General features: G+C 42.2%; 2 protein-coding genes across 2 annotated transcripts; one reads left to right on the top strand and one right to left on the bottom strand.

Moving 5' to 3' along the window:
* Positions 1-3: 3 nt before the first annotated feature.
* Positions 4-6,004, top strand: LOC134455750 (zinc finger protein 846-like). The gene is made up of 4 exons (XM_063207016.1): positions 4-220; positions 1,365-1,619; positions 3,564-3,634; positions 4,420-6,004. The coding sequence occupies exons 1-4, from the start codon at positions 56-58 to the stop codon at positions 4,943-4,945; spliced, it is 1,017 nt and encodes a 338-aa protein (XP_063063086.1). The 5' UTR covers positions 4-55; the 3' UTR covers positions 4,946-6,004.
* A 5,705-nt stretch (positions 6,005-11,709) lies between these two features.
* Positions 11,710-15,067, bottom strand: LOC134458569 (zinc finger and SCAN domain-containing protein 10-like). The gene is made up of 2 exons (XM_063210976.1): positions 15,053-15,067; positions 11,710-14,721 (listed from the first exon to the last, which is right to left on the bottom strand). Exons 1-2 carry the CDS (start codon positions 15,065-15,067, stop codon positions 12,958-12,960), a joined length of 1,779 nt encoding a protein of 592 aa, XP_063067046.1. The 3' UTR covers positions 11,710-12,957.
* Positions 15,068-25,009: the final 9,942 nt, after the last annotated feature.

Genomic DNA, 25,009 nt, shown 5'->3' with positions numbered 1-25,009 from the left:
TGGTAATGAAGAAGAGGAGGGAGGAATACAAGGAGAGGAGGAGGAAGGAGAAAGGATGCAGGAAGAGGAAGAGGGAGGAGTGGAGGGGGAGGAGGAAGAGAAGGAAGGAAAACGCAGCTTTAGGAAGAGGAAGATAAGAAGAAGGAGCAGTGAGGAAGAGCATGAGGAGGAAGAGGAGGAGAAGTCATATCAGGACAAGACCAAAAGAAAGAAAGTAAAGGTGGGTTCACGATCTTTTAATTATGAAAATGACTGCCATTGGAACTTGTTGCACGTGTCGTTTCTGACCAAAAGCTGAATGAGGGACGCGTGACAGATTTTGGTCCACTTACTGCAATGTACACAGTCTGAAAAGCGAACTGCACCAAAATGAAACAATTTGGTTCGGACCAAAGAAAACAAACTATCAGACTTTCCTGGTCTGAATATGACCTTAGTCTTCCTAGAAAAAAATCTGTGGTGCTACGCATATTCCCATAGACATACAAAAGCAGTTACTGGTATGAGGAGGAAGAGGAGGAGAAGTCGTTTTAGGAAAACGCCAAAAGGTAGAAAGTGAAGGGCGGCTCATGATTCATTGCACATCACGATACACATAGCCAGGCCACGCCCTCTTAGTGACGCAACATCTTTGGTGTTGCTTCTCAAGTCTCGAAGAGATTTGAAAGTCAATGACAATCAGGCTAGATACACATGCCACGATGCGGTTCTATCATGATGCATTTTAACATCTGGGAGAGAGCTTCCATCACAACAGAGATATTACTCTCTACTGAAGAAAATTAACCAGTGGCAATTTTTTATTTCATTATATTGTTAAATAATCGATCGTTATTAATCAATGCAGTATATAAAAGAAGTATTGCAATGCATTATCAGAAGTATTGCAATGCAGTATATTGTGAAAACAAGTTTCAAGATCGCAGTGTTTCCCCCAGGATTTTTGTTAGTCAAGATGGTGGGGCGTTAAAAATATATTTTTTTTGGATAAGCAACATTAGAAATAACATTCACAACATGAAATATTTGGTTAGGTGATTAGGTGTTTCTTGTAAAGGTGGCCGCCTTAGCAATAAAGTGCTGGGGGAAATCCTGCAATGCATTGTCATGACGATTTTTTTGCACATTAAATAACTGAAAGAAATGAACCAGTGTCAAATTTACATTTCGTTATTGTTATTTAACCGGTTGTCATTTTTAATCAATGCAGTATTGTGAAAAAAAGTATCGTGATACATTGTCATGAATCGATGCAGTATATCAGTATCAGTATATCGTGAAAATAACTATCGCACTGTCATGAATCTATTCAGTATATTGTGAAAATAAGTATCACAATGCGTTGTCATGATGATATTTTGCAGAAGAAAGAGGAGGAGAGCGATGAGGACTGGATGCCTGAGGACGGAATGTTGCCTGAGTTGGACCGCCCCTCCTCCTGCTCCGAGGAGTACGAGGATGATGATGATGATGATGATGACGATGAAGAGGAACAACATGAGCTGTGCAGCGACTGCGGCAAAATGTTCCGGAGTCGACCAAACAAACTGCATGTCTGCCTCCACAAAACCAAATCAACAATGTGCCAAATATGCGGCAAAGCAGTGCTGAACGCACGGGTGAGGGTGTGGGTGTGTGTGCGTTTGCATGTGTGTGTATGTTCACAATGTTATACAATGCGCATGTGAGTCATTCTATAATTAGGAGTACATTTCATGTTGAGCAAGATCTCAAAAAGGTCGCCTCATTTATTCCCCGAAATGCAGATCGTCTTCCTACCTGGACTCTTCCCATGATTTCCCAGCTGCAGATATTTTAATGGTAGCTGAAGCATGTTTCTGTCGAAATAGGTCAGTTTCAGAGAGGCACCGTGGCAGCCCCAACCACTTTCGGATGAATGAGTTGGCTTTCCCATCCATCTTACTCACGGTCCATGAGGAGATCTCACTCATTTTCAGGGGCACTTAGAGGGCTTGATCTTCATTCTTGCCCATGACATCAGCTCATCAATTCTCTTCAGAAGCCTTGATGTACATGGCGCTGTCTGAAGAAGGGTGGTGACGTTGTCCATGTAGCTGCTTAGCAAGGTAAGCCTCTGGCCAGTTGGCAGTTTCATTCCTCCTGCTATTTGCCTAGCACCGATGAGAATTATCTAAAATGCTTCGACAAATAGTATTGGAGAAATGGCACACCCTATCACTATTCCGACTTCAAGCCGCTGCCACCCAGTGGTGAAGTCTTAGGTAGAGAAGCACATCTGCAGGTTGTTAAAATAGCATGCTATCATGTTCCTAATGCAAGTGGGCATGTGGAAGAACTCCATGGCGTAGGTGATCCGCCGGTATGGGACTGATCCCTATGCCTTAGCCAGGTCAAGCCAGATGACGTGCAGGTCTGTTTTGTCCCGCTTAGCTCTTTGGATCTGGTCCCAGATCATTGTGGAGTGCTCCACACATCCTGTGAAACCTGGCACTCCTGCCTTCTGGCAGTTGGTGTCGATGTAGTTGTTTTGGAGCAGGTAGTTGGTCATCCTTCTGGGGTCCGTTTCTCGATTCTTGTCGTTGCTAACCGTCTTAAGACCGTCTTACCGTTCCCTTGGATTTAGTGATGAGCGTCGCTGTCGAGGGAGAGTTGAGTAGCTCTTACGAAGGACTTTGCTAACGACGATAGCAAAGACACTTTCGAGAAACTTACCCCTGGCTAGCACTGAGAAGGTCTTTCCTTCTACGTTGAGGAGGGTGATGTCACGGAATTGTCCAATCTCTGTGGAGTTTGCTTCCTTGGGAATGAAAACTGCTACCGTTCTTTGCCACTCAGTTGGAATGAGTTGTTTTTCCAAATGGTTCTCATTAGGCACCATAGCAGCTCCAGTACCTTGGGGCAGTTCTTGTAGAGCTTGTAGGGGACTCAGTTGGGGCCTGGTGCAGAGGAGGACCTTGCCTTCTCCACAACTTGTCTGACCTCGCTGAGCTTGGGAGGCATGATGTTGAACTCAGCTGTTGGTTGTACAGGTCGTGGTACGTACTGTATATCCTGGTGTTCCTAAGGGGACGTTCCTTTGTGGATCACTATACTGCTTTCTGACATGCTGTTCCAACTGCTCCCTGGTGGTTTTGTATATATCATTTCTATTTCAGGGTCATTTTTGAATATGAATATGTTAATAACAAAGGTGAACATATTGATGAAAATAATGAAGAGGTGAACTCAACACTTGCAACAAGGTCTCTCTTCACATTTCCTGCCAAAGAGGATGAAACATCACTTGCTGTTTGACATACATAGGACCAAGCCATTGTGATTTGTGTAGGGGGCTTGAGTGGGTAACAGTTTCTCGGACGCACACAAATCATTTAATGTATAATATGAAGCATTTTAGTAGTGTTTAGCACTTTAGTAGTGTTCTAATAACTAATAATATTTGTATCAATACATTTTTGTTAAGATTTTATACAAAAACTATTTTCATGATAATATGAGAGACTACATTTGTTATATTGATATATGATATTTGATATCATTGTGTGTGGGTGCGTGCGTGCGTGCGTATATTCTTTTTCCAGGGTCTCCGCCTACACATCGCCCACTTCCATCACAAACGTCCGCAGTGCAAATTCTGCTTCAAGCAGTTCAGGTAAGCGCGCACACGCACGCACGCACGCACGCACGCACACACACACACACACACAATCACAGGTAAAAGATTAAAACTTTTACATATCAATACATCTGAAGAGTGCGTTCGATCCTCCCTGATTTTGACAGTTAAAATATTTTGGAGGAACACCCTAAATGTAATGCTTACTTCAAGATTGTAACATTTTGGAAGCATGGGTACATTAGATATGATGTGCGTTTCATGCACTTAACCTGCCATCTTAACATAGGGTCACATTCGCAGGAGATAAGTATTACCTAGGGCAATTTATCAGTACCATTTCACAGGTGGTAGAACTCTCTGCAAAGTTTACATATTCCACTATCTTTACTGAAATGGCTCATTCGGACAGGACTAAATTTCCCAGTTATTATTACTTTACCCCAGGTCCACTCATTAAACTAGTCCTGTCCGAATAGGGCTTTAGTCGCTTTGGATAAAAGTGTCGGCCAAGTGTAATGTAATGTAATATAATATTCTACTCTACTGTACACTACTCCACTCTAATGTACTACTCCATTCTACTCTACCCTATTGTACTCTACTCTGCTATGCAGTTCTACTACTCTTCGCTACTAGTTTACTCCAGTACTCTTCTCTACTCCACTTCACTCTACTATACACTACTCTAATCTACTCTTCTCCACTCCACTCTACTCTACATAACTCTACTCTACTCTGCTACTACTCTATTGTTCTGTACTCTGCTCTACTCTATTCTATTCTACCCAACTCTACTCTATTCCACTTGTGTCTTCCAGGTACGTTCAGGAGAAGTTTGATCATGAAGAGACTCATCAGGGAGAGAAACTGAAGTTCTACTGCTCAGAATGCCCCGAGCGATTCCGTACCCGCGAGAGTCGAAGTGCTCACAGGAAAACGCACTGGTCAAATGGCAGGTACACTTGTGAGGTCTGCGATAAGGTATTTAAGGTCATAAATCATCTAAAAAGGCACAAGCTGGTTCACTCTGGAAAGAAGCCGTTTGTGTGCAAAGTGTGTGGTCGTTCGTTCAACCAAGACGGCCACCTGAAGTCACACATGCGCATGCACACGGGGGAGAGACCCTTTAAGTGCCCGCAGTGTGAGAGGAGCTTCAACCACAACGTCAGCCTCAAGAACCACCTCCAGCGACACCACGGAGCCAAGACTGGCCCAGCTCAACAGGACCAACAGGAGGCTTCCGGAACGCAGCAGGAGGGTTCTAGAACTGACCAAAGTTCCAGAACATCGGAGCAGGCTTTGTTGAGTAGGCCTGAGGAAGGCCCCAGTCAGAACTCGTTATAACATGTTCTAGAACTGACCAAATTTCCGAAACTTCGGAGTAGACTTTGCAGAACAGAATTGAGGAAGACACTAGTCATAACTCCCATGGCATGTTCTAGAAGTCTTAGGTAAATATTCTGGATTGTTCTGACCAAAGTTCCGGAACACCTGAATAGACTTTGCAGAGCAGGCCTGAGAGAAGCCAAGAGGTTAGGTAGCCAGTAGCATGTTCTAGAACTAACAGAACTGAAGAATGTTGAAGAAGTTCTGTGAAAATCTGTCGAATGTCCTCGAACATCTAAACAAATGTTGAACTTTGAGATTTAAGAATTTTACAATATCAATGTTTCATGAGAAGCCACAAAAGGGCTTATAGTGTTCAGGAGACCCAGCTGATAATACAACACAATAGAATAATGTTCAAGAGACTGGTCATACAATGCAAGGCAATGTTACTCAGGTGCTCATCTGTACCGGGTGAAGTCAAAATCCTAACAAAGACTAGAGGCGCTCTGAGATTTGAAATAAAAAAATACTAAAAGGCCTGTAATATAACACTGTAAACCTGTTTTAAAACATGGGATTACTATACACATTGTGGCCATATTGGCCTTCATCAGGGCAGGCTCTGCACTGTCCTTCTTTTGTGGATTAATATGTTCATGTTTTGACCCTTTCAGTGGGTTTTAGAGTATACAGAACATTACCTTGAAATCCACTGACTCAAGCAGACCAGGTGATTGTTCTTAATGGTTTGTTTGTGTGCGTGTGTGTGTGTGTGTGTGTGTGTGTGTGTGTGTGTGTGTGTGTGTGTGTGTGTGTGTGTGTGTGTGTGTGTGTGTGTGTGTGTGTGTGTGTGTTTTACCAGTTTCGAATAGAAAAAAAAGTACCTACCTCAGAAATGTTATTGTTCTCTGCCATTTTGTGTCTTATTCTTGACATGTTTTTTTTTTTTTTTTTAAACTCTCATTACATATGTTGTATCTCCCCAGAATACATAGTTACTATATGGATATATAGCAGGCCTGTCTGTCATGGAAAACCACCTCATTTTCTATTAAAGGTCTTATTCTTGACATATACCCCCCAGACTCTTATTCAATGTTTTTTTTGTATATATAATGCGAAAAACTATGAATGGACTTAAGTTGCACATTAATTCTATAGTATAGTATAGTATAGTATAATACACTGTGTGCAGAATTATTAGGCAAACATGTTTTTTGACCATATTGTCTTTTTTATGCATTATTTTCCAACAGGAATCTATATGAACATGAAAACCTATGGGGTACTCAAAGTAACGTCCCTGTGCACAACCACTTGTCCAGGTGCTGGTGATGTGCAGTAAGAGTAATCCAAGTAAATGAAGGATGAATCACCGCACACTGGTATCTTTGCTGGTAGTTTATTTGGTGAACAACGCGTTTCGCCATTGCTTCATCAGGTTCACTCCTATGGGATTTAAGCATTCCAGGCCATGCATATTTGTATAAAAAGATAGGGCTGTGGTCGAAGGTGCCCAACACCTTATATCAGGTGTGCATAATTATTAGGCAACTTTGTTTTCTTCTGGGTAAATGGACCACAAAATAGATCTAACAAACTCTGAAAAGTCTATAAACAATTTTGAAGTCTTCTAGAGGGATGTGGCTGTCTTGAAAGTTAGTCACGTTAGCACAGAACTATCAAATGCACCGTTAGAAAGTCATCAGTCTCATAAGAAATGTCACTGCCAAAAATTGAGAATAATTTCAGGTGAAACTACAAAAAAAACTTTACCCTGCAGTCCCAGAATAAAAACCTACACCAAGTGTCCAGGAGAACAGGGTATTAGGCACTCAGAGACATGGCCAAGGTAAGAAGGGATGACACCAGACAACCATTTAACAAGTTAATTAAGTCAAGACTAGGTCAAAAATACCGGGGGACAGAGTTTTCAAAGGTATTATGGATGTGGGAAAGTGACTTTTGACAGACAGGGTGGATGAGCCCATGGCTGGATCTTTGAGAGGAAGAAATTGCATCTTGTAAGAAGACAATGGTATTTCTACAGTACTTTGCTGGCATTTGAGTGGAGCTCAGCAACTCATCTGAGTGTGCACATCAATGATCTAGCCATAGGCTCATCTACCTGGTCCATTAACAGTCACTTTCACTAGTTCATAAAACAATTGCAAAACCTGTCTAAAGACATTTCTTGACCCAGCCTTGACTTAAGTTTCTTGTAGAGTGGTATTCAGGTTTCAGCCTGTTTTACCTTGACCATGTCTCTGAGTGCTGAATACAGTGTTCTTGTGGACACTCAATGTAGGTTTCAGTTCTGGAATATAACAACATTGCAAGGTAATAGCTTTGTGGTATTTTCATCCTCAATTCTTCTCAATCTGACAGTTACTTTGTGAGCACATGTCATGTGACACTGATGGCTTTGCAACAGTGTATTAGATGGACATGACCAATATTTCAAGACAGCCACACCCCTCTGGAAGACTTCAAATTTGTTTATAGTCTTTTCAGAGTTTGTTAGATCTCTTTTGTGGCTCATTTTCCCATAGGAAAACAAAGTGGCCTAATAATTATGCACATTAATTATGGCACACAGTGTATAGTATAATATACCAGTTATACTATACAAAGATGCAGTATAGTATGTAAGGGTTAACATTCGGCGAGAAGGTCGCTACCGTGGAATAGCAGCACGACAGAGAGAATCTTTAGACCCCGACGCGGAGCAGACAGCGGTCTGTTATAGACCAACCCGTCCGTTATCGAAAAATAACAGACGTGCGAACGTTGGGGAGCCCCGTTGAAATGAATGGAGCATTCGACAGATGACGTCACAAACATATAATAAACACATATAATGGCCTTTCGTTTAACATTAACACTATAAAATAGTAGTGAAAGTGAAAAGTGAAAGTGAAGTGAAAGCCCATGGGGAAACTCCAACTCCCATTGTCATTGTGACACAGCACTCCACAGCACACAAGTGAACACTGCACACAATGAAATTGCATTTATGCCTCACCCGTGCAAGGGGGCAGCCCTCAGTGGCGCCCCATGGGGAGCAGTGCGGTGGGACGGTACCATGCTCAGGGTACCTCAGTCATGGAGGAGGATGGGGGAGAGCACTGGTTGATTACTCCCCCCACAAACCTGGCGGGTTGGGAGTCGAACCGGCAACCTCTGGGATGCAAGTCTGACGCCCTAACCGCTCACCCATGACTGTTATAGTTATTCTATAAGCATACTATATGCTATAAATGGCCTTTAGTTGTTTTTAACTATTAGTAAGAACCTGTTATACAATACATGTATACTATAAATGGCCTTTAGTTGTTTTATTTTCACTGAAACAGGCTGAAACTTCTGTGAAACTGCTGTGGACAGTTGATTTTCTAAAAACCCCTTTACTGCTGTCTCTGTTCTGACTCTGTCCTCTGAAATATAAAACATTTTGACCACTAATGTTTTGAGGTCTTTGAGGTTTCTGAGTTGTCGTAGGATATGAAATAGTCAAATCAGCAATGAAATATAATAGAATCAGTTATATGCGTATGTCAAGTCAAGTCAGCTGTATTATCAGTTTCTTTAAATGCACAGGGGAGTATTTTTTAAAAACGGTTGTAAACGCTTTGGTGCCAGGGAAACTATAGGCCTACATTTCAGCCATTTATGTTTTGAGAAATTACATAAGATTTTACCCATGACAAGTATAGTAGTACATTGTCATGTATATATTAAAAAATGCAGTACAGTGAATAATTTCTGTTTGCAACACATTTTTCGTTCGTCCCAAATGCAGGGGTCTATGCAATGAAAAAAAAAGAGCATAAGTATTAGGAGCACTGTGAAATTGTTAACGCACAGACAAAAAGGGTCTAATAGAGTAGGCTATGCTTTTACCACCACATACATAGGCGTACACATTCTACATGAGGGGTACTGGTCACAGGGCCAGTTTTTAAAAAATTCTCCCAGTAAAAGGGCTGAACAACATATTACACATTTATGTCTATATTCACATTCATTACACATTAATTTCTATATGCAGCCCGATGTCGCCTAACTCAATATTATACAACTGTAAAACAAAGCAAAGTAAACTCATCCCAACTGTCCCTTCTCTGAAGATGTTTTATTGCTCCCAAAGCCAAGTTAACTACAACAACTCGACTAGGCTTTTGATCCCTCTTTCTTTCAAGCACTCTTGGTTTTCTCTATAGGTTGTATTTACTACAGAAGGAAAATGCGAAGGGAATCTTTTTTTTTTTAAAGGGAATTTTTAAATTAATTTTTATTTTTTTTAAATGAAGAAAATGGTGATTTTATTATAATATTCTAATAATGTGAATTCCTCAATTCATGTTTTTTAGAGCTGGAAGGCCAAAATGTTTTTTAAAAAAACAAACAAAAAAACTATTGAATGATTGGAATACTTCAAAATGTGGGCAATGCATCTACAAGCCATGAAATCTAAACATTATTGATGGAATTATGGAAATAGATACACTTTTTCATGATATTCTAATTACAAACCCCATCTCCATAGAAGTTGGGACGCAAGGTTAATTGTGAATAATAACAAAATACTGCCATTTTCAGAAGTCTGGTTCTGACATTAGTTGGAGAACGGTACAAAGAAAACATATCAGCCATCAAAACTGACCAAAATTAGTGTTTTGGGGGATTAATGAATATGTAAATCCAACGTGCCTCAAAAGAGTTGGGACCGGGACAATGAAAGGCAGCAAATGTCGAGGAAGACTAAAACAAAACAAAAGACAACACTTAACAGTTAATAGCATTAACCGATGAGATGATTTTATATAAAAACAGTGTTGATTCCTATCTTGGACATGATTTCAACAGCTTAAATGGTAGGTGTATTCCTTGCCATGTTTTGCAATGTTTTCCTTTCTGTAGTGCTTACAGTGTGACAGGTCTTGACCAAAAGCCTGTCATTTTATGTCCTGCTGGTCCTTATGTTGGAGTTAAACTGTTAAAACATAGTAGAGAATACAATTTGTCCTTACTATGTGGCAGTAATCGAAGATCTCCCTTAAAAATATATTGCACGAGTGGCTTTTCATGCTGTTTAAAACCCATTTATTTCATTCAGTACTGTATTCAATTCTACAGGTGAATTAGAACAGTTTAACAAATGTACTACTGCACCCCCATACTATCATGGAGGCTGACTTTTGAAGTTAGCACTAACACAAGTTGCATGGTCAATTTTCACTGTAGCACAATATGTGCAAGACTCTTATTTTCAAAATGAATTGACTTTTGCAACTGCTGCAAGCAAAGGACAGTTTCCCATGTCTTCTGGGTCTATTTCAAGTGAGCTCAGGTGGATATGGGAATGTTAAACCTCTATCATTTGCACACATGAAGCGTCCTTAATATGGTCAAGTTTTCACTAGCGAGTTCTAGAGTGAGACTACAGCCAATACATATTTCATGATGTCATGAACCTATACAATGATTTTAATGACAAAAATATGTCTTATATACACTCAATCACGGTAAATCAAGGGAATTCAAAACTTTATGTAATAACTATGGTAATTGTTCCCTCTGCATCTTTAATTCTGAGTGACTCAGCATCTCTGTGATTGTCTTATACCTGGACATTCAAATTGTTCATCAGTACAATTCATTTTGAAATGTTCTTCCTTGTTGTTTTATCTTATTTGGATGTTTATAACATTTCACTGATCCCCATCCCAACTTATTTGAGACATGTTGCTGTTATCAAGCTAGAAATGAGTATTTCCCTAAAACAATATTTTTTCTCGGTTTTAACACTTGATATGTTGTCTTTTCACTATTCTCTATCTATGGAGTGTATTGAATGTTTTGAAAATTATAGCATTTTGATTTTATTCTCACTTTACCAAACGTCCCAACTTCACTGGAGTTGGGGTTTGTATATGACCAGTACCTGTATATACCTTTGGGGATACAGTACACTCATCGGCCACTTTATTAGGTACAATTCTCTAGTGCTGGGTTGGACCGGCCTGTTGCCTTAAGAACTGCCACAACTGCCTGCAACAATATTCAGGTAGGCCTAGGCTACGGCATCCCAACAAAGACAACTTGGTACTAAGGGGTCCAAATTGTGCCAAGAAAATATCTTAACACTATCATACCACCAGCCTGAAACGTTGATGAATACCTTTGGGTATATACAGTAGGTTTCCCGTTTACTAACATTATTGTCTGCATGCGCAGCTGGGGGTCCCTCTGCAAACTCCCTCCGATTGTTTGGAAACTGCGGTCTCTCGTAAAAATAAGCCAACATGGTTGGCTGCTTAGCACTTTGCCCCTCCGCACAGTAGGGATGGTAAAAACCGCACCAAAACCGAAACCGTACAATTCACACACCATACCGAACCATGAAATGCAGTCCTTGGCAAACCGCAATTCATGTACTGCTCAGAAAAATATGTAAAGCAGACATTCTAGGAGTATCTTATCCGGTCTCTCTGATTAACACATTAGCATATAAGACCAATCAGAGTATGACAATTAAAATCACAACATTTTCACATTATAAGCCTATACAAACCATATGTAGGATATTTAGTGATAAGTCTGATCACTTGAAAGAGGGCATTTGGAAGGATCAGACAGCACACATCAACTTGCGCATCATCACTTTATAATTGCAGTTATATAAATATGGTTTAATATTCCCCGTGCACCATTTATAATGAACTAAAAAAAAAAAAAAGAACCGTAGAGAACCGGAAACCGTGACCTTGATACCGTGATATGAACCGAACCGTGAATTTTGTGAACAGTTCCACCCCTACCGCACAGCGTGAATGTTTGTAAACGGGAAGCTTATCTATAAGACTAAAAGATGAATATGAGACGACAGTTCAAAATGTCAGCATTTATTTCCGGGTAAATTTCTAATGATCTATCTTTTAATAATAATACTCTTGTTGATGTGTGAAACAAATTGGAATATATAATACTCTTTGTTTGAACCCACACATTTATTTTCAGTTCAGGAAACGTGTTGAAACAGGTTGGACATGGACGCAGAATCTTGTCAAAAAAAATCCTGGATCTGGATTTTGATCCAGATCACCAATTTTTTTTCAATTGTCCCGTCTCATTGGCAATAACTCCACAAAGTTTCATCAAAATCTGTGCATAACTTTGTGAGACAGACAGACAAACTAATGCGACTGAAAACACAACCTCCTTGGCAGAGATAACTAATAATGCAAAACAATGGAAAGAGTAGAAGTATGCACACTGTAGCTCCGTTTTGCAAATGTATTCAGGTACAACGTTTTGACCCAACAAAACGGACCTACAGTGTGCAGACTTCTACTCTTTCCACTGTTAGATAAGTCATTGTCCTGCACTTGGCCTCGGAGAGGTGGTATGTGCATACTCTTACTCTTCTGAAGAACTAGTGCAAAACACTCATCAGCAACAGTTCAAATCTGCAGGTCGAGAGAAGTCCTGGAACAATTTTTGGACTGATGAGACCAAGATTGAGCTATCCAAACCATGGAAATGGAAGCTTCTATGCAAATTTTAAGATGACCTTCAGATTCTTGCTGCGGCTGAGTGTTTTGGCTGAGAGGTAGGTGTTTACATTTGATGAGTGTTTTGGCTGAGGTATATTTTCAGGCCTACTTGGCAAAGTCTATTCAGATGTTCCGTAACATTGGGCAGAACATTCCAGAAACTTTTACTATTTTCTTCTAGGAGTTATGATTAGTGTCCACTCAAGGCACTCAGGCAGGGATATCCCAGAACTTTGGGCAGAACATTACGGAACCTTAAACATTTTTCAGTTCCATCAGTTCTAGAACATGTAGGTCAGTAATCACTGGTGCCCTCTCCGACCTGTTGAGCAAAATCTATTCAGTTGTTCTGGAACACTGGGCAAAACTTTCCAAAACATTTTATCATAAAAGGTCATAATAAGTCTTTTATCATATAATTCTAGAAGACCAAGCTAGTTTCCTCTCTCGGCTGTTCCGTAAAGTCTACTAAGAGGTTCCGGAACTTGGGGCAGTTTTAGAATTTGCGCACTCTTGGTCCTGTTGAGCTGGGCCAGTCTTGGCTCCGTGGTGTCGCTGGAGGTGGTTCTTGAGGCTGACGTTGTGGTTGAAGCTCCTCTCACACTGCGGACACTTGAAGGGTCTCTCTCCTGTGTGCATGCGCATGTGTGACTTCAGGTGGCCACCTTGGTTGAACGAGCGATTGCACACTTCACACGTGAATGGCTTCTTTCCCGTATGAACTAGTTCGTGCCTCCGGAGCGCCGTCTCGGTGCCAAATCCCCTACCGCAGGTCTCACAAACAAAACGCTTGTAAACATCGTGCTCTTTTTTCCTGTGAGCACTTCGACTCTTGATGTCTGCAAAGCGCTCGGGGCATTGGGGGCAGTAGTACTTCAGTTTCTCCGACTGATGGCTCTCCTCATGTCTGCATTTATCGCTTTTGTGCCGGAACTTCTTGAGGCAGAAACGACAGAAAAATCTGTGGCTGTCGCCGTGGACTGGCATGTGATAACGTAGTCCTCCCTCAGAGGCGAAACGTTTCTCACAGATCACACAGGCGAACGGTTTCGGAGTCTGGCAGTCGTGTGTCGTGGCACCGTCCCGGTTCATGAAGAACTCGCCGCAGAGCGGGCAGAGCTCCCGTCGTCCGCGGGTCACCTTGTTGACATCGCGATGCCACTGTTCCATGTGGGCCTGCAGCCTGTAGGGGTCGCGGAAGTAGACGGCAAACGGTGGAATGCTGACGGACTCGGAATGTCTGGGAGGTTCTGTCACCATGATGCCCGTGCAGTTATAATCTTTGGGAGGTCCTGTTACCATGCCGCCTGCGCAGTCGGAATCTCGGAGAGGTTCCGTTAGCACGAGACCTGTGTGATCAGAGTCCTGGTGAGGTTCCGATTCTGTGTGATTGGAGTCCCTGTGAGGTTCCATATCCATGACATCTGTATGATTAGAGTCTTGGTGAGGTTCTGATTCTGTGTGATTAGAGTCTTGGTGAACTTCCGTTTCCGTTACACCTGTGTGTTTGGAATCCTGGCGGGGTTCCGTGTGGCCGCAGCAGTAGCAGCAGTAGTACAGAGGGTGTTTGTTTCTGTGGCAATTGCGTCTGGCCTTCACCCTGCACTCTCCACACCACACCAACCCAGACCCATCTTCACCACCACCACCACCACCACCACCACGACCACATCGATCATTGTCTTCATCATAATCATCATCCTCATCCTCATCATCATCGTCGTCGTCGTCGTCATGGGACCCGTCGCCTTGATCTGTAGGCTCTCGTTGAACACTGATTTTCCTCCTGCCTGGAGACCAATCTTCATCACTGTCCGTCCTCTTCCTCTTTCCCCATCCTGGCCCTTCCTCCTCCTCTTCTTCACTATCATAATCTCCCTCCTCTTCCTGACTGGCTTCATCCTCCACCTGCTTGATTTCTTCCTCCTTCTGTTCCTCCTCCTGGTTCATCTCCTCCACCTCCTCCATCTCCTCCACCTCCTCCCTTATTTCCACCTCCACTTCCTCCTCTCGTTGTTCTCCTTCTGGGGCCACTTTCTGTTCCTCCTCCTGGTTCATCTCCTCCACCTCCTCCATCTCCTCCACCTCCTCCCTTATTTCCACCTCCACTTCCTCCTCTCGTTGTTCTCCTTCTGGGGCCACTTTCTCTTCCTCCTCCTGAACCTTCAGCTCATTTTCTTCATCCTTAACCTCCAGCTCCTTTTCTTCATTTTTCTTCTTGTCTCCCGGAGCCTGAATGACAGAAAAGTCTTGTGTTAGTTCATTCGTTGTTTACACTTTATTTTACTGCCGTCGTCATACGCATCATAATAAGTCATGACATAATATGTCATAATACTGGCGGCGTCAAGTCAAGTGTTAAGTTACTCGTTTGTCTGGTGCTGTGTACAGGGGGTGTAAAAGGAAATGTAGACATTCTATGGAGCACATGTGACAGTATATCAAGTAAAAAGTTGGGGGTGGGGTGACATCACATCATATTAGAATCAGAAAATACATTTAATGTCATTGAAAAATGTGTCAAATATGACATTTTGTAAATACAGGGGGTGTAAAATTATACTGAAACACCTGTCATTTTAGTATGGGAAGTTTCATGGATAAATTGGACCACCCTGGTGGCCAGTCTTCATTAATTGCACATTGTGCCAGTACGAGTGTGAAGGTTCGATTTACAGGGTAGAAGCAATTTTGCTCAAAATATTGCAATGCACACAACATTATGGGTGACATGTCAGAGTTCAAAAAAGGAGAAATTATTGGTACGTGTGTTGCTGGTGCATCTTTGACCAAGACAGCAAGTCTTTGTAATGTATCAAGAGTCACGGTATCCAAGGTAATGTCTGCATACCACCAAGAAGGATGACCCACATCCAACTGTGGACGCAAGAGGAAGCTGTCTGAAAGGAATGTTGAGCTCCTGATGGACCGTTCTGGTGGAGTTCAGGTGCACATTTGGACAGCTGTGGTCATGTTTTTTGGATACAGCCCTGGTTAGCAGCACCCCAACATCCCTTTCAGACAGCTTCCTCTTGCGTGCACCTGGCGAGAGTGAGGTTACTAAGGCAACGTTTATATCAGTGGTTCTCAACCTTTTTTGAACAAACGCCCTGCGGACCTCATCATAACCCTCCCAGCGCCCCCTTGACTATAAGCACAAGCCTGCCAACGCCCCCTTGGAAAACACAATAGGCTAATACCCCCAATGGGAACTTAAACCCGCCCCCAATCAGCTGTATCCTTCTCAACGCCCCCCTAGGGCTTCCTGATGCCCGCTGGGGGGCCTGTAGTTCCCCCGTTGAGAAACACTAGTTTATATGGTGACCATCAAAATAGAAGATGCAAAAGTAGCGTATTCTACGTAGCGTATCTCGTCTTCAATTCTTCAATGCTTTTTATACAAGGATGATTGCAAATGTTACTGTTGGCTTAGGCTGTGTCTATGCATCTATCTATCTATCTGTTAATATGGTTTTACCTGTTGCTTGTTGGCTGCACCTGAGTCAGCCGTGTGGCTGTTCCACTCCCTGGTGACCTGGCAGGCCCAGCATTGCTGCGTCACGTGGAAAACACGTCCATCACGCCGCGTCAAGATACTACACGACCCAGTGCTGCAGCACAAACACCTAGACAGACAGATAGGCAGACAGAGAGACAGACAGAGAGACAGATAGAGAGACAGATAGAGAGACAGATAGAGAGACAGACAGATAGACAAGTGATTCTCCAACTGTGGGCAGCAGGGCCTACTGGTGGGCCGTGACAGTTTTCCAAGTGAGCCCTGAAATCATTTTCTAAAGATCTAAATAATATGTGTGGGTCTGTCAGTCGATCGGTTGGTCGGTCTGTCTGTCCGTCTGAAACTTTTTCTTTCAATTGTCATTCCCTCATGTGTACACAAGGCGGCAGTGCGTAGATGGACGCATCTTTGTCCGCCTGTCGGACTTGTTATTGTTTATTGGGTCAGAGGTGGGCCCCGAAAATGTATGAACATTTCAGGTGGGCCCCAAGTTGGAAAAGGTTGGGAACACCCGAGATAAATAGACAAATAGACAAACAGGCAGATAACATATGGGCACAAACAGACAGACAGACTGTTCAGAAGTGTGCCTCCTAGCCACAGTGACTGACAGTTCTCTTTCTCCTCTCATTAGGGCCTTTTCTACTAGCCCTGTTAGAACGGGGCTGCGCACTGCTGGGGCGTGGTTTCGTTTTCTTTTACCCCACCCATACACACCCATCATCAGCTCAAACAGGGCTCAAACAGGGGCGATTATAGAATCGCGAAAGACGTGGTTCGAGGCGTGCGGAGCTTAGTTCCACTAGGCTACATGTTGCCTGTGTTAGGATTTACCGGCATGTGCAAACACCTATCCCCACCCACGCACTTTAAAAATCAACATCGCTTTTCTGTCGGCAGTTTTTACAGTACACATAGAAAATTTGCTCAAGCAATTATCATGTTCTTTAAAGTAGCCTAACTCCAGTCCTTGGCCAAGGAGTTGCCAAGCAATTGTTTTTTGTGCTGACAGCATTCGGCTATCGACCGATTAAAATATATTATTAGCCTATTATTATTTTAAAATCACGCTATTTCCATGTGGGGAAGCTCCAGGCCGCCTCCTTGTGAGAAGCCTTTTTTTACGGGAGAAATACAGAACACGCACCATGCAAAATAGGGCACACTAAAATAGCCTTTTCCTTTTCATTGCACATATTTTCATAAACGAACCTGCAGAGAGATGGCGAGTTTGCGGTTATCAAATTAAATGTAAAAATTAAAATTTAGAATGAAAAAGACAACACAGCACAGCGGACGCTGGCGTGGGGTGGTCTGCTTCAGCATGTAGCCTAGCCTATCTTTTAGACTACTGTAAACTGAAGACGGACATGCCCGTCGTGATACACTAGTGGCTCCAACTCAGTGACTTGCACTTCAGGTAATGGTAGTAGTGGTAAACAGAAGTGTTCCAGGTGTTTTTCCATGAAAATAGCTAACTTAGAAAGAACTGGTCTTGTGTTGTGGACGTAGGCTACAAATGTAGGGTTTAACTCGAGGGAACAAAGAACACAGCCATGACAAAAAAGATTTCCTCTCTATCCGGCTGGAGAATAACGCCATTGTTTACTTGAAGTAGCGGGTGGATTGAAAGAACATAAAAACCTGTAAAAAGCTAAGAATCTCAGCTTTCGAACAAGCCCTAACACATGTCTGTAGGTCTAGGTTAAGGAGATCACTGGCTGTTCGAAAAAAAAAAAATGACAAGAGATAAAAAAAACTGGTTGGAAAGCGCAATTTTTGCACTTGAAACAGCGGCCGCTTAAAGTTATATAACTTTGGATTGAAAGAACATAAAAACGTTCCGTAAAAAGTTAAGATTCTCAGCTTTCCAACAAGCCCAAACACATATCTGTAGGTTTAAGAGAAGGAGATCGCTGGTTATATTTAGGCCTATATAGGCCCTATTGTTTAGATTAGGGCTTAGATTCACCATGGCGTGAAAGCACGGTGTTGTCCCGGCTACTTGCAGCAGCTGATCATACGGCCCAGTTCTAGTCCCTGTTATATGGAAATGCGTGCGAGACAGCACCATCGACCCCCCGTCAAGTTTCATGAATATTTATGAAGCCTAGTTGTGTTACAACAGTTCCACGGAACCTAATGGGTAAGGTCCTATTCTCACCTCTCTACATTCAGCCCATCCCCCATTGTTTGTGAGAGAGATGCTGCACCCAGACCCCCATTCCCCACCTTCTACTGCTCCCCCTGCTACTGACTTACAGACCCTTTCACTGACCTACAGACTTGGTAAATTTCCGTCATGCACCAAGTGTGTGGTTAGGCAGTGATTGGCCCAGCAACCAGACCTTCCGGCTCCAGAGGTAGGTCAAGGCCTACTGGGAACCCCCCCTGGCTAGGCACCCTGCTGTGCATCTGTGTGCATAGGGGCTGCACTACAGGTCACTCACTCATCACACCATCAACACATAGGGACTCTATCAGTCACTCGGGATCCATCTCCTTCAATTCCTTGCGTCCATATGAACATTGTTCTTTTTTGTCACGCCGCACGTCCATGAGAGAGTTCATGTATTGCATTGTTATTGTACTGTATTATGTCATGTCTGTTAAATGTATTGTCATTTACTTCATGTCTGTATTGTGCAGAAGCTCTGTAGTATGTTCACTCTCTCATCTGTGTGTGTGTGTGTGTGTGTGTGTGTGTGTGTGTGTGTGTGTGTGTGTGTGTGTGTGTGTCAGTCACCTGTCAAACAGCTGCAGCAGACAGGACACTTGCACCGTCACCTCCTGCACACCAGCCCTGCACACACGCATCAGTGACACATTTGCTTTTGTGTCCAAATTTGTAAAGAAGGAATGGTATCACTTCACAATAACCTTCCGCATAAATGGTTAACAATTGGTTTAACTAATGGTTTGTTGTGCATCTATAATGCTAATTATACGCATTTGATATATCAATAGGGAAGAGGGGCAACATCTTTATCGGAACCCTCCTCGTCCACATCCTATTAGGGCTTTGACTTTTGCCCAAAAATCATAGTCGAAGTTCGTTTCTAAATTAAAAACGATATTCGAATATATTTGAATATGTATCCCTATTTTTTACCATTAAAATTGATCCAGTAATCTGATATCAAGCTGAAGATGTTCCTTCCCCTAGTCAGTGACTGGTAAAAGGCTATTCCAACCAGAGATGTAGCCTAATGGCCCATTAACAACATGCATTCAACCAGCTATTATTGTTTTGCGGTCGTTCAGCACTTAAGAAGACGGTGCTTAGAGGTGTGAACGCAGATTAAAACATGGCAAAGCTAGCAGCCATGTCAAACTTGTAGCCCAAGTTCAAATTTAAATGGATCTGGGAATCATGTGAATTGAGCACACAGCACCAATATCAACAAATATGTATTATTTTCTATCACTAATCACGGACATTTAGGTAGGCTGTGTGTTTGTAGGTCTAGATAAGATGACCGCTCTGCTAAAAACGAACTTTACACAAACTAGCAGTGCGCTAAAAACATTCTAAAAGCAGGCTAACAAACACATAACCTGGAGTCTGCCTGATCTGACACCCAGACCAACGAAGCTAATTTTGTCAAAATCCAAAAAACAACAAGTTATTATCTTACTCTTGGCGTAATCACAGGTACTTGTGGATTGAATCACAAAATTCCAGAAACTCGTCAACAACTCCAGAAAGTAATGTGATGATGCGTTGTTTATTAACTATAGCCATTCACTTGAATGGAACTCTGCAGCACGCATCTGCTTATGCGACTCTGGGGGAGACTGCCCTGCCGCAAGTCTCTTGCTAGGAATACTAGGGATGGCACAAACCGCACCGAAAACCGAAACCGTACAATTCACACACATACCGAACCGAACCGTGCAATCCATCGCAAACCGCAATTCATGTACTGCCCAGAAAAATGTGTAAAACAGAGATTCTAGGAGTATCTTATCCAATCTCTCCGATTAAAACATTAGCGTATAAGACCAAATCAGAGGATGACACAATTAAAATCACACAATTTTAACATTATAAGCCTATACAAATTATATGTAGGATATTTAGTGATAAGTCTGATTCTATTAGCCAGTGCACCATTTATCATGAACTAAAAAAAAAGAACCGTAGAGAACCGAAAACCGTGACCTTGACACCGCGATATGAACCGAACCGTGAATTTTGTGAACCGTACCACCCCTACTAGAGATGAGCCACGCACGCGATTCTTCTCAACACAGTTGTAGCGATTAACCAGCCATGAAAAAAATAAATTTAGAGTGTCAATTGCGATGTTTACAAGGAAATAATTTTAATTAATACCAATGAAATACCCCCAAAAAATCAATACCCATGTCAGATTCGAATATTAATGGCCAATCCTATTGATATTGATTTGAGTGTAGGCCTATATAAATACCCCTGATATGGCTAAATGTATAAAGTAAACTATAAAAATGTCATAGTATAGGCCTACCTCCTGGTGTGAGTGGAGGAGACAGGGATGACATCCTCATCATCACAACTCTCCGAGTCCTCGTCCAACTGCACAGGACTGCAGCCAAACTCGTCACCCTCCACAGACACAGTCCTACTGGAGGGGGATAGGGCCTGCTGCTGACTCCTGTAACTAGAGTAGAGTACAGTACAGTACAGTAGAGTACCTTTATTGATTCATAAATCTAAAAAACCTCTAGGCATGAGCAAACATATGCAGAACAGGCAAAGACACACGCACACACCATCACAGACAATAGGTGTAAGAAATGCAGTGAAAAGAATGGAGAGAACACAAGGCGAACTTTAGGGGGGGGTAAACAATCCCTTGACCTTCGCATAAGCCTGCCAATGCCCTGTTTAGTATTTGAAAATATATAGACTAATGACTCCCACTGGCACACATACGCATGCACACACACAGTGAAATTACAAAATAGCATTACAATGAGAAAAGGGATACAAAGGAATAAAGAAATCAGTCCTACTGGAAACAAATAAAAGTTAAAACATTTGAATTACAAACAGAAATCTGAGAACAGTTTTGTCTCAAATTTAAAACCATCTAAAATAAATCACCAGCCTAAAGCAGAAAATGGGCACACAAACACATATTTAAAAAGTAGGCCTAACTAACTGTTGCATTAATAGCAGAGCCAGTCCAGACAAGCAAACAAATAATGTAATAGTACCTTAACTATTGCAATAGGCCTGACAGAGCACGTAGCTGGATATTTTAATATGTGGATATTTTTCTCTCCTGGTTGCATTGGTTTTGGCCTTCCGTTTCCACTAGCAGATATTTAAAATCCAGGAGGGAAAAAAGCAGGAGAAAAAAATATCCTGTTAAGGGGGCTGAAACGCATTTGTTACAATGGAGGATTTATTTGTATCCACATGTTGCGTTTACACCTGAACAGGAGAAAAAAAATACCCTGCTACGTGGAAACAGCACCTTAGTAACTTTGTTGCAATAACAGCACAGCCAGGCCAAACAAACAAATATACATTTTTAAAAGTAACTTTACTGTTGCATTAATAGCAGAGGCCGACCAAACAAACAATTAATAAGTAACTCTACTGTTGCATGAACAGCAGACACAATTTAAAAAGTAGACAATCTTTACTGTTGTAATAATAGCAGGGCCAGGGCAGCGTCGGTGCCGCATCCTTCGCTTCCTCTGCGTTCCCGCCATTCGGTGAACGCGCGACCGATGTTGACCGATGTGGAGTGCCTCCTGCGGTCTCTCGCCCTCTTCTTTGCCAAAGCCTCCGCCGACAGCGGTCGCTTCTTCGTGCTTTTCGCTGCTTCAACCACCATCGTAACTTTTAAAACAATGACCGCATGTAGGCCTACGTCTGGACAGTTTGGAAAGGTCTGTTGAAATTCCGTAAAGTAGCCTACTTCACTTCATTCATCTCGAGTGTCGCAAGGCTTCCAGACCAAAACAAGGAGCGAGCGTCTTTTCAGTCCACATCAAAGTAAACACAAAACTCACCAGACGTGGATAGAACCACTAACTGCTAATGTAGCACAGGAGAAAGCTCTGGTGGCAGGCGAAGTTACTGTATTATTTGGCTGGTCAGGCATATTTAGGGTATAGCCTAAACTCTGCTGTCAGGATCCTCACAGGTAGGCTACTAGACCCTGGCAGCACATCACCCCACTGAAGCAGCTTGGCTCCCCATCAAGTCACACATTCCTCACAGTCCTCCTCCAACCATGCCATTACAAGTAGCCTAGCTAAGTAGGTACACAGATATCTGTAGACAGATACACCGATGGACCCCACACACACACACCCAAAAAAGTGTCCTCCTTTTCATGAACCCAAATCTGGTAACCCTAGTTTAGGCGCTAGTTTTAGGCTCACCCACACGCATTTACGGTACATCAGGCAGACGGTAGAAACGGCTGAAAATTTACTTACCTGCCTAGAAGAAATGTGGCCAATTCGTAGTCGAATTTGAACCCTTTAGTCTCTCTTAGATCCCGCCACCATTCAAAGGCAATGCCAATATTCACCCGCGTTGCCCCTCTTGCCTTGTCACACTCTTTTTTACGGGCCTTGACAGTTGACTCGTCCAATGTCTTCTTTTTGGCCGTTTTCGCCGTGTATGCGGTGGTTGCCAACGGCGGTATTGGCCATTTCTCTCCTTTCCCGTCCATTTCCATAGTTGCGACTTCACTTCTCAACATCTGCGACTTCTCTGGGTGGGTGGGTGGTGGTGGGTGTTCTCAAAGAACAGGTTCCGTGCACGAGTCAGCGTGGTTACGAGCCTGCCTTGTAACGCGCGTGCACAATGGAATGATTGACAGGCAGCAGATCCCAACTCGAAACCTGATTGGTTACTTTTTTCCGGGCCGGTCTGAAACTTTGCAAGGACTGGGCAGGACGCGAGTTTGCGAAACATAGGACGATATTGCGCCCAACCGCGTTTGGCGTCTCCGATTGGCTACAACGGCTCCCTTGTTCCTCCCCTCTGATGGCTTTCATTTGACAGCAAGAATGTGAACTCTCGCTCAAAGCTTGCAGAACATTCGTGTAAATAATTTGGCCGATCTCTTGAAACAGACACTAGGGTAACAAACAAAAAGTAGGCTACCCACACCATTTACGATGCAGTAGGCCTACACAAATGCCGTGTCGTATTTCATTATAGCGTGATTTGGCATATCTCTTGAAACAGATGTGCCAAGTCAAACAAACGTAGCTATAGCTTACCGAACGATGCTGTGAGCTCCAGTATTTGATTTCATTTTTATTTACATAGCCTAATAAATGAAAGCGTCAGCTAAATGCAATGTAATTAATCCTAACTGCATAAACTCCTGTGTTATTCAAATGCCGTATCATGTCATTTTATTATGGTTTGGCTCATCTCTTGAAACAGATGACACAATGAGCATAAACAAAAAGCAGGCCTAGCCAACGATGCAATACAAATGACGTTTCTTACAATTTCATTTTATTCACATTATCCAAACCTCGAGGTGATCTGGTCAAGCGCAGCTAAGGTTTTGGAGGCCCTAGGCCTACTGGTCAGGATTTGATTATTCGGGGTTTGGTCTCAAAGACATACCATTGCAGGGTGCGAGACACTGATCCCCAGTTTGGGAACTGTGTTAAAAAAAAATACCATCCAAGGTAGGCCCACACTACATTACCAAAAGTATTCACTCACCTTGACGTATATATGAACTGGCAAGCTGGACAGTTGTTGTCACTCGCAGTCAATGGGCTATATTTTGTTATTATCAAATCATTTTCTTAAAAAAAAACAAAAAAAAAACTATAATGGCAGCAGGATAGAAACAAACACCAAACACTTCACCACCCTAAGCAATAACAATGCACCAGTGTCAAGATGTCAATACATAATCTCCTCCTCTACTCTCTAAGCAATAAGATAACAATGTTGAGTGTCAACTTAAAGACAAATTTGAGGCCTAACCGTGGACTAACGGTATGCACTAGAGTACACTGGCGACCCGGGTTTGACTCCAGCCCGGGTCATTTGCTGATCCTCCCCCATATTTCTCTCCCCCTTACTTCCTGTTGCCTGTCATACTGACATATCGAAATAAAGACAAAATTGTCCCTAAAAAATACATTAAAATAATAATATATATATACAGCACAGGACAAAAGTGTGGACTCACCTTCTCATTTATGCATTGTCTTTATTTTCGTGGATTTTCATTGTGTTTTTTCATGCAGGGCATCAAAACTGTGCATGAACACATGGAGAATTACGTGCTTGCCAAAAAATATCATTCTAGATGTTGTCCAACAGCAATGACAGCTGTCTATCCACCTGACGTCAACACGGCACAACTGATGGCCCCACACATTTCAATAGGCTTATTTTTTGTCTATTTTCAAATAAAAATGCCCAGTTAGTCATGTCAATCCTAATTGAACATTAAAGTCCTCCAATAACTCACTAGAATTGTAGAACTAAATTTTTGAGACCTAAAACCTAGCTTCAAACACTTGCCAATACAAGCATTTACAGACATTTTCTTGATATGATATTGACTCATAGCCAGTTACTTGGAGAGGTCAAACCTGTGTTGGAGGGAATCTGTGGCAGGGTTTTTTCACTTTTACTTTTTGTATCACTGTTTCACCTAGATAACCAGCTATGCTGACCAAGTGACCCATTATCAGATCAAGAAAATCTGTCTTGTATTGCTTGTATCAATTAAAATGGACTCGACTGACTGCGTATTTTTACTTGAAAAGAGAGAAAAATAAGCTTGTTGAAACATTTGGGCCCCTCAGTTTTGCAAATGTTGACGTCACTGTTTGGCATTTAAAAAAAAAAAAAGAAATAATAGTTTATTTTTTATATATTTATTTTCATTTTTTTGTTAAGCAAAAAATTATACATGTGTTCATGCACAGTTTTGATGCCCTCCCTGAAAATGTACTATGTTCTGTAAATAGCCACCAAAATAAAGAGAATTAATTCAATGAGAA

The sequence above is a fragment of the Engraulis encrasicolus genome, chromosome 1 (genome assembly GCF_034702125.1).
Source record: "Engraulis encrasicolus isolate BLACKSEA-1 chromosome 1, IST_EnEncr_1.0, whole genome shotgun sequence".
Lineage (NCBI taxonomy): Eukaryota > Metazoa > Chordata > Actinopteri > Clupeiformes > Engraulidae > Engraulis > Engraulis encrasicolus.
This window is presented reverse-complemented; position numbering and strand designations above follow the sequence as displayed.

Coding starts and splice junctions, on each gene's coding strand:
- LOC134455750 (XM_063207016.1), top strand. CDS start 56: ATGCAGGAAGAGGAAGAGGGAGGAGTGGAGGGGGAGGAGGAAGAGAAG. Junction 1,620..3,563: donor AAGCAGTGCTGAACGCACGG/GTGAGGGTGTGG, acceptor TTCTTTTTCCAG/GGTCTCCGCCTACACATCGC. Junction 3,635..4,419: donor TTCTGCTTCAAGCAGTTCAG/GTAAGCGCGCAC, acceptor TGTGTCTTCCAG/GTACGTTCAGGAGAAGTTTG.